This window comes from Diabrotica virgifera, chromosome 1 (assembly GCF_917563875.1).
Source record: "Diabrotica virgifera virgifera chromosome 1, PGI_DIABVI_V3a".
NCBI lineage: Eukaryota > Metazoa > Arthropoda > Insecta > Coleoptera > Chrysomelidae > Diabrotica > Diabrotica virgifera.
This window is the reverse complement of record NC_065443.1, coordinates 158,479,818-158,491,022: the sequence shown is the minus strand read 5'-3', so window position 1 is coordinate 158,491,022 and position 11,205 is coordinate 158,479,818. Positions and strand designations below refer to the sequence as shown.

Here is an 11,205-nt window from a genome sequence, read left to right as displayed (position 1 = left end):
GAATAAAAATGTATAGGTTTTTATGGCTAAATTTCCCACCTCCACTATTTTCATTTCTTTTTATCTTATAACTTAATATGTTTTCCATCTTTTGCGATATTTTGCCTGTTATTAGCGCGCTCATCACTGTATACAGTGTATACACTGTATACAGTGATGAGTGCAGCAAAATAACGCAAAAGACGGAAAACATAATACGCTGTGAAATAAAAAGAGATCAAACTAGTAGAGGTAGGAAATTAACAATAGAAACCTATAAATTCGCATTTAATTGATAGTTTCCCATCTTTAGACGTATCGGAGGAGTTTGGTCACTGCCACTGTGACACGAGAATTTTATAAATTTCTCCTGTACAGTTTGATTCCGATAGGTCTAAAGGTGGGAAACTATCAATATAATATAAATTTTTAGCTTTTTATTGATAATTTCCCACCTCGAGTAATTTAATCTCTTTTTATATCACAATGTATTATGTTTTTCATCTTTTCCGCTATTTTTCCGGTTATTATCCATTATAATACCATCATTGTATCTGAGGGACAGGTTCAAATCACATCTAAGCGTACATTATTACCTACGTACCTACATACTAAACATTCCATAGTTTTTACTGTATTCCTTCATTGAACCGTTTTCTCTAGTTCATTCTGTTTGGCCATTCCTGCATATTTCTTCTTTTCATTGCTTCGTCCACTTCATCTCTTAAAGATCTTCGGGGTCTGCCCCTAGTCCTTCTTCCTGTCGGGCTCTACTTTGTTATTCTGTTTATCCCACGGTTTTGTCTGCTGTTCTGACATGTCTGTAGAAGTTTAATCTCTTCTGTTCTAGGTAGTCTATTGTCTGAGTTCATTTTTTCTTTTTTTTTTCTTGGGTTTGTATGACTGCGGACCTTAGGGTCCATTCGCCCATCTAACCGAGTTTGCTCATTTTTACATTAATTTCAACTACTCTATGTTTATTTTACTTTCCTATGTATACATTACAATATCATCATATCATATTATTATTATTATTTTACATTCACATTTTTTACTTTTAGTTTTCAATTATTCATCTTTTTATTCAATTATATTTTTTTTCCTTTTTTGTATCTTTTTTATTTTTTTTGTTATATATATTTTTTTTTTGTTTTTTGTTTTTTTTTCCATTACGGTAAGACTAAAACCCGATTCAGCCTCGCGGAGGTTATTCGTCTTCTTAATGGTTTCTGTTTTTTTTATTACATTGTTTTTGCATTTTTTTTACAATATTTATCTAATTCTAAATACAGATAGTTAACCATAGCTACTCATATTTCCAGTTTATTATTTTTAATATGCTCACATAATAAAATGACCAGTTATGGATTATTACTTTGATTTAATAAGAATTTTAAATTAATTGGATGTATGACATCCCTTAACTTATAAATTTTGTCCAAAAAGATTTTCACTTGAGCTTGTATTAGAGAGCAATTTAATAGTTGATGCTCTGCGTCTCCTATTTCTCCACAATTGCAATATGGATCGGTTTTTAAACGAATTTTAAATATAAATTTGGGAACCGGTACGTGATTAAACCTCAAACTACAAATTTTTCTTATTGCATTTTTGGAAAGATTCCCCTTTATAAACCATGGTTTTTTGGGAATCGTTTCTTGAATTTCTTTGTAATGTTTGCCTTTTTGATTGTTTTTATTATCTTCTTCCCATTTTGATTTCCAAACGTTGTTAATAACTTTTTTTATTTCATTTGTTGTACATTTGTATTTTGTTCCTTCTCCTTCGCGTATGGCCCTTTTAGCAAAGACATCAACTGTTTCATTGCCCAGTATTCCACAATGGCTTTTGACCCATATTAGATGTATTGTTTTGAAATCTTTATTTAAGTCTTCAACTTTTTGTAATATTTCTAAGATGATATAATTTATTTTAGATGTAGATTGAAGGTGCTTAATTTTTTGCAAAGCACTTTTACTGTCAGAGAAAATATAAATTTTCTTGTTTGGAAGATGCTGGCCGTATTTTAGGGCTTCTAATATGCCTATTAATTCAGCTGAGTATATGCTACTATTTGCGTTTAATTTAAACATCTTACTCTCATTTGTTTGAGGATCGTATATTGCACATGCTGTTCCTTTAGTACTTTTGGAAGCATCGGTGTAGATTTGATAAGCATTTGATGATAGTTCTTTAATATCAGCTTTAAACATCACATCTCTAATACATGTTGGGTAATTGGAATAATCTCTTAGGAAGTTTATTTTTAAATTTTTTAATTGTACTGTATTAAAAATATAATTTAAATGAATTGGGGTTGTATGTAAAGTTTCTTTATATTCTGCCAGTTCTCCTTTACCTTTCTTAATTCTTATTCTAAATTCTTAAAACCTTTTATTAAATCATTTATCGAAAGCCAATGAATTTTATTAATTATTTCTGATTCTTTATGTGATAAATTTACTAAGAATTGACTACATAGTTTATTTCTTCTTAACCTTAATGGCATCTCTGCGCACTCCACATGTAGATTGTTTATTGGAGTAGATTTTAAAGCACCTATGCAAAGTCTTAAACATTTATTGACAACATTTTCAATTTTTTGTAGATGAACATTTGCTGCATCTGCATAGAAAATAGATCCGTCGTCTATTATTGATCTAATATAGGATCTATACATCAGTAAGGAAATATTAGGATCTGCTCCCCATTTAGAATGTGAAATGTTTCTCAACACGTTCACTCCCCTTTCTGCTTTCTTAACTGTGTTTTCTATATGTTCCTTCCATAAGAGTTTCTGATCCAAAATCACCCCTTCTTTTTTCTTAATCTCTGCATTATTTATTCTCTTCTCGTTACTCTGCAGCATCTCGTTATGAATTACATCTCTATTGCTCTTATTTTGTTTTTGGGTTTCTTATTTATTAAACAATTTTCACACTTATAAGTCAGTATCCTTCTTATCATGGTGTGATAGATCCTTCTTTTTGTTTTTATACTGATGTTGTACTAAATTAACCTGAATACTGTACTTGTCTGTTGCTTTGATTTATTTATCTTTGATTTCTGTTCCCATTTTCTCATCATACAGCTGAGGTCATTTTCGTCTTGGGCGATCACTATTTGGTAGTGATAAAAACTTAGAGTTTACAGATGTTCGTTTCTTACTGGTGTGCCCATTTCATCGCATTTTCTATTCCATGGTTTTAGGGATTTTTCCAGGAATATTTTAAATATGATAGGAAATGTGGAGCAGCTCTGTAGCATTCCCTTTGTCGTCTCTAATGGACTGCATATTCTATTTCCTGTTTTGATAGCTCCTTTGTTATTCTTGTAGAGTGATTTTACTGCTTTTATTAATATTATTGCAACTTTGATGTCTTCCAATGCTTCCCATTGCTTGGTTCTAGGCATAGAGGCGTAAACCTTCGTAAGATCTATAAAAATCAAATGGACATATCTATTTTTGGCCACTTTTTTTATTATTAGTTGTTCGACAGTGTAAATGTGAGCTAATCATACTCTTCCCGCTGTGAATTAAGCCTCGTCTTCTCCGATTTTCTCCTTTATATCCATTCACAATTTTTTCTATACGTTCCTTCCATACAATACCTAAATACCTACACCCATAGACGATAGAATGCTCATTCCTCAATAGTTTTCGCAGTTTTCTCTGCATACATTATTAAAATACTACAAAAATCATTTTTCCATTTAACGTTAGGCTGTGGGGGGGGGGCATTCAAAAAAGAATTGATTAATTCTTAATCGTAATAAATTGTTCTTATTCCCAAGCACAAGTGAGAGACATCAAGAGATAAAAATTTAAATGAAAATCCAAATTATTTTTTCGGTTTTTCTTTAGAGGCTGTACTAATTCAAGATAATAAAATGTGATTTTAGTCTGTACCTGAAGTCTAATGAAGTGCCTTCAATTTCTCAAATAAATGAAATCTTGATCAGAGAAATAGTATGAAGTGCAAGGTTACTGTCGATGTATTTATTACGATGGAATGTTACCAAAAACTTGTTTTTACTATCGATATTATTTAAAATTATTTTTAAATAATAACTTTGAACTTTACCTTAATATTTTTTAAGAAATAAACTATCCCGTGGAAGTAATTAAAATAAATTATATTAAAAAATAATTAATAGGGGACCCAATATTTTTATGCTGATAATTATAAAAATCAACACAAAAAGTGTTAGGAACTTATTAAAATGGACTATGTACTTTTATTTTTCGTTTTCTAATATCATCCTCGGACCACGCGTACTCATATAATATGTGAACAAATTAATCAAGTTCATATTTTTCAGTGGGTACCTATAGGTACGTTTCTTAATTTGAATTTGACGCAACATATTATTCCTTGAAGCACATGTCTATTTCTCTATGTAAAAATAGGTATTATTACTTAAATAGCAGCACTTGGCAATTAGTTGAAGTGAAAATGTCGTGTTTTAGGACACTAAACAAATGGATACTTCACGAGGTAAATCTTATTAAATTTCTTGTTAAATCAGTCATCGAAAAGAAATAGATCTGGTAATATTTTTTTCTAAAGATTAATTTACAAGTCAGATAGTAGGGATTTATTTAAACAATTTTATTTGTTGCAAAGTTGTCAGTCATCAAAAATATGTGTCCACTGATGTGTACATTAGGTTTTAATAATACATATTTATATTTATAGGTACATTTTTGTGACCGTTGCCACCGTTAGGTCTTTAACCAGGATCCAAGAACACCAGGACACGGCGCTTGCCCCAGTGTGTTTTTCGGACTGTTTGCTTTTGCTGCCAACACTACACATTCACTACAAACCCTGAAGAGGACAAAATCCTAAACGGGGAAGCACATTGAACGCATTTCTTCTACGCATTTTCTAGACAAGCAAATCAAACAATGTGATGATGATAGGTCTTTAAAATTAACTTTTATTTCTGTTTAGATAGAAAGTTGCAACTGATGTAGAATTAGAAGAAATTTTAAACAACGGTGATACTAATGCAACTGAGAGTGATAACGATTATATTATAAGCTGAAGTGAGGATTCTGATGAAAACAGCGGAGACGAAGATAATGGAAATGATAATGATAGTGGCAGTGAAAGAAATAGCAGATGTACAACTACTGTTAGTGATATTTCGCTAAACTCTCCAATTATAAAAAATACACCAAATCAAAGTGGTCGAGATGGATATAAATAATTGGAACCTGGAACAAGTCAAAGTCAAAGTTAGTAGTAGTGGAGCCTTAGAACATTGATGTATCCATAATAACTGGAACCAAGTAAAAGTCAAATTTACGTTAAAGTTACGCAACCTAATGTTATGCATATACAGGCAGATACTCAAAGTATGCATATTATCAAATAATCTAACATAATTTTATTAAACAAAGAAAAATTGTCTGTTTTTTAAACTACAGTTGAACAAAATAATTGTTTCTAATATTATATCATACTATGAGGATTTAATTTGTTATCTAACTGTTCATTCATATTTGGTGCATTAATATTATTTGCAAAACTAATAGCGCTTTTTTGATCTTGATTTGGTGGATCATTTTCATTTGCGTCACAAGCTATATTGTGGAGAACAGCAGTGACCACTATTATTGGTTGACAATTTTCCAATTTTAGTCTTAGTCCTATTGCTAAAGACGGAAATCTTCGCTTCCATATACCTAGCATACTGTCTCTACAATATTTCTGGTTTTTTTCTGAGACTCATTAAAGAGTTGTTCAGCTGCTTTTGTGACATGGGCTAAAGGTTTTATTAGGCAATTTTTAATTGGGTACCCACTATTTTCTAGAAGAACATATATATATATATATATATATATATATATATATATATATATATATATATATATATATATATATATACAGGGTGATTGATTAGTGGGAGGAAGCTCAGTAGATCTGTTATAGTAAAAATTACAAAAAAAAGTTATTAACAAAAATTTTAGGCAGCTTTAAACTACACATTTTAAAATTAGTTACAATCTTACAGGATGTTCCATAAGATGGTGGCAGACCAAACTTATGTTTTTTAAATAGAATACCGTACCATTGGGGTACACCGTAAATTAGCAACAATTATTATTTAGTAATTCAGTAATTAATTCAATTTAAATTAGCAATAATGAATTTTACTACTGATGAAATGGTAGATATGATCTGGATTTTGGGGGAATGCAATAGAAATTCATTACTATCAGCTAGAATTTATCAAGAACGGTTTCCAGACAGGCGGCAACCGAGACAAGATACATTTGAAAAATTTAAAGATCGATTTAACCGCACTGGTTCAGTGAATTATGAAAAACATGAACGAACAAAAACTAGTGTGACAGAGGAAAACTAAATTAGTGTGTTGATGGCAGTTACAGAAAACCCACACACACAAGTATAAGGAGTATTTCCAATGAACAAGAACTTAGTTACTACTCCGTTCAAAACATTCTATCTAAAAACAAGATGCACCCTTATCATATTCAAAAGCACCAAGAATTAAATAATGATGATTTTCAGAAACGAATAGTTATTTGTGAATGGGCCTTAGAAAAAATTAATGAGCAGAGAGATTTTTTTGATTATGTCTTATTTGGTGATGAAGCTACATTCCATCGAAACGGTTCTGTTAATAGGCATAACTTTCACTACTATTCAACAAGTAATCCATACCACATAGTAACACATAGTCAAACAAGATAGTCTCTAACTGTGTGGGGAGGTATCGTCGGTAACCATGTAGTACGACTATATTTTTTTGAAGATAATTTAAATGGTGAGATTTATTTAGATTATATCGTAAATCAGTTACCGATATTATTAGAAGAGGTTCCACTTAATATACGTGAACAAATGTGGTTTCTACATGACGGTGCTCCTGCGCACCACAACGAATTAGTACGTGGTGAACTTAATGATCAGTTTGGTGAAAGATGGATCGGAAGGGATGGGTCGGTAAGGTGGCCCCCAAGGTCACCAGAGCTCAATAAAATGGACTAATTTTTTTGGGGTTACGTTAAGAACGAAGTATATAAAATACCTCCAACAACAAGAGATGATATGAAAAATAGAATCCGAATTGTATTTCAAAATATTTCTTTACAAATGCTTAGTAATGTAAGCAACTCTTTCAATGACCGCTTTCAATTATGCATAGATGTTTTGGGAGGTCATTTAGAACACCTTACTTAAGTAAGATAAGTTAAAATTACTGTTGTTTTTATTTTTTTTTGTGTTGTTATTTTTTTTTAATTTTCCGTCGGTTACTTGTTATAAATTTTATTTAAAATAAATTGTTTTCTTTTCTGTGTCGTTATTTCTTTACTGAATTAATAAACAATAATGTCAAACTGTCAGTTTCTGACAAATCAATCATGGCCAACTCACATTAATTATTGGTAAACGTTAAAATATCTACCAAATTAATACTTTGATGGAAAAATAAAAATATCTAGAAAACTGATAACTTTAGGTATAGGGAGTACTTTATAAAATTTGAAGTACGATATTAGTACTTTTCGATAGTGATATAAAATGCAGGGACTTACCCTGTATTTGATTTAACGAATATTATGAAAACGAATGTGTTTTGTAATTTTTAACAATTATTAAAAAACTATGGTTGCAATAGATCAATGTTCCGATACTCCTTTTTAATTATACAGGGAGTTAAACTTGATACGATTTTCAGGTAATATTGGCTATAACTTTGTAAGTACCGGTATAACATAATAAAACTTTACATTGTTGTGATGTGGAAGTGAAGCAGATTTCAAATTTAAAATAAAATACAGGGTGTTCCATTTAAAAAAAAACATAAGTTTGGTCTGCCACCATCTTATGGAACACCCTGTAAGATTGTAACTAATTTTAAAATGTGGAGTTTAAAGCTTCCTACAATTTTTGTCAATAACTTTTTTTTGTAATTTTTACTATAACAGATCTACTGAGCTTCCTCACACTAATCAATCACCCTGTATGTACAGTGAGCACGTAAAGGTTGGAATAAATTCATTTTCTCGAGAATGGACGATTTTGGAAAAAATCCCAAAACAGGTCAATTTTTATTTTAAAATTACGACTTACTGGCATATATCATGCTAGTGACATCACCCATCTAGGCGTGATGACGTCATCGATGATTTTTTTAATAAGAATAGGGGTCGTGCGATAGCTCATTTGAAAGGTAATTCAATTCTCTATTCAGTAATATAACCATTAACATAATTATTTATACAGGGTGTCCAAAAAAATTTTTTTGAATTAAACTTATTGACATAAAAAGACGAATAATGTGTAATTTATTTAATTCAAAATACATTTTACTGCTATCAGAAAACAGGAAAAAATGTTTATTTGGCAAATATATATGTTTTTTTGCTTAAATTTAATATTAAAGCCGCAACCCACCAGCCTCGTGAAAGTTTGAAAATTTAATTTACATTTTTTTTCAGTTTTCTGAGAGCAGTAAAATGTATTTTGAACTAAATAAGTTAAATACATTCTTCTTTTTATGTCAATAAATTTAATCCAAAACAATTTTTTTTGGACGCCCCGTATAAATAATTATGTTAATGTTTATATTACGGAATAGAGAATTTAATTACCTTTCAAATGAGCTATAACACGACCCCTATTCTCATTTAAAAAAATCATCGATGGCGTCATCACGCCCAGATGGGTGACGTCACTAGTATGATATATATGCCAAAAAGTCGTAATTTAAAAATAAAAATTGACCTGTTTCGGGATTTTTTTCCAAAATCATCCATTCCCGAGAAAATAAATTTATTCCAACCTTTACGTGCTCACTGTATATACAGAGAGAGTCTGTAAAGTGGAATAAATTCAATATCTCAAATACTAATTGTTTTTTTGGAAAATGCTCAGACCCGTCGATTAGTATTTCAAATTGTCCTTTTTGACATTCAATAATAATGTATACAGGGTGTCCCAATTTAGAGATATGACGTCATCGTCGATTTTCTTAAATGGCAACACTGTCATTTTGATAGCTAATTTGATAGGGTTTGTAAAGTTATACATAACTGCAAAATATCAAATTTTTATTCTTTACCATCTACAAGATAATAGAAAATAACAAAGTTATATCTGTAATTTGGAATATATTCAATAATTAAAATACTAACTGTTTTTTTTGAAAAATGCTCAGACCCGTCGATTAGTATATCAAATTGTCCTTTTTGACATATAATAATAATGTATACAGGGTGTCCCAATTTAGATATATGACGTCATCGTTGATTTTCTTAAATGGAAACACTGTCATTTTGATAGCTATTTTGATAGGGTGTGTAAAGTTATACACAACTGCAAAATTTCAAATTTGTATTCTCTACCATTTAGATGATAATAAAAAATAACAAAGTTATGAAAAAGAAGTAATCAACTAATAATTGAATTTAATTATTTCAATAAATTAAGCAAAAACTCATAATGTTGCCCTCAATTATTGTCAAATTGTCAATGGGCAACGTTATGAGCATTTGCTTAATTGAAATAAATAAATTCAATTATTATTTGATTACTTCTTGTTCTTCATAACTTTGTTATTTTTTATTATCTTGTAAATGGTAGGGAATAAAATTTTGAAATTTTTCAGATGTGTATAACTTTACACACGCTATCAAAATAGCTATCAAAATGATAGTGTTGCCATTTAAGAAAATCAACGATGACGTCATATCTCTAAATTGGGACACCCTGTATACATTATTATTATATGTCAAAAATGACAATTTGATATACTAATCGACGGGTCTAAGCATTTTTCAAAAAAACAGTTAGTATTTTAATTATTGAATATATTCCAAATTACAGATATAACTTTGTTATTTTCTATTATCTTGTAAATGGTAGAGAATAAAAATTTGATATTTTGCAGTTATGTATAACTTTACAAACCCTATCAAATTAGCTATCAAAATGACAGTATTGCCATTTAAGAAAATCGACGATGACGTCATATCTCTAAATTGGGACACCCTGTATATATTTTTATTGAATGTCAAAAAGGACAATTTGAAATACTAATCGACGGGTCTGAGCATTTTCCAAAAAAACAATTAGTATTTGAGATATTGAATTTATTCCACTTTACAGACTCTCTCTGTATATATATATTATCGGTTTACAACGTTCTCTATCTTCCGATACCCGTTCGCCATTCCTCTCTGTCCTCACATTGATCTACTTGCAGACCTCTTTCATCCATGGCTTTGTTTACTGCCTGCCAACTTTTCCTCGGTCTACCTCTTCTTCTTCTACCTTACGGTTTCCAGTTTTGTATTTGTTTTGGGATTCTGTCTTCGTGCATTCTTTGTACGTGACCAAACCATCGTAGTTGTATTTCATTGATTTCGTCATTTATTGTATGTGTGACCTTCATTATTTCTCGTATTCGTTCATTGGTGACATGTTCTCTTCTTGATCTTCCTGCAGCTCTTCTCCAGAAATCCATTTCGGTGACCTCTAACATTCGTTTTGCTTTTCCCTTCATACGCCATACTTCGCAGCTATATGTTATGATGCTTTTCACTATAGCGTTATAGATCTTTTCTTATTTTGGTTGTTTACCTGCTTGTCCCAGAGTACTGAGATTAGGAGCGTAATTGCTTTCCTGTCCTGAGTATTTCGTTCTTTAATGGCTCCGTCCAGTGTTCCATTATTCGTGATTTTCATACCCAGGTATTTATATTCGTTACATTTACTGATTGTTTCTCCTCCTTCTAGTATCAAGTCCTGCTGCGTTCCACCGATATTTATATATTTGGTTTTTCTTATCTTGATCTTTAGTCCCCATTTCCTGTATTTCTCTATTAGCTTTCTTGTCATGTAACAGATATCATCGTAGTCTTGTGCTATTAGTATTTGGTCGTCTGCGAAACAAAAAGTATAATATAGTGTATGGTCATTTAGTGGGAGTCCCATGTTCTTGCATTTCCGTTTCCAATTTTTAAGAGCTTAAAAAAAGGGATAAAAAAAATTCTAGAAAAACATACTCACCAGAATTATCTTGTCCAAAAGATGCACAGATATTTGAATTTTGGAATTTATGTGCATTATAAATAGAAACACATGGCCTCTATTAACTACAATATTCTTTATTTTTAGGCCTGCACCTGAAATAGTTTAAACAGTTAAAAAAATGTTTCGGTTCCTATAAATTTTTGGATTAGCT

General features: G+C 30.6%; 1 protein-coding gene across 1 annotated transcript; it reads right to left on the bottom strand.

The window, feature by feature from the left end:
• Positions 1-1,340: 1,340 nt before the first annotated feature.
• LOC114335934 (uncharacterized) lies at positions 1,341-2,192 on the bottom strand. Its single transcript, XM_050661169.1, has one exon. The coding sequence runs from the start codon at positions 2,190-2,192 to the stop codon at positions 1,341-1,343; it is 852 nt and encodes a 283-aa protein (XP_050517126.1).
• Between the last annotated feature and the right edge of the window lie 9,013 nt (positions 2,193-11,205).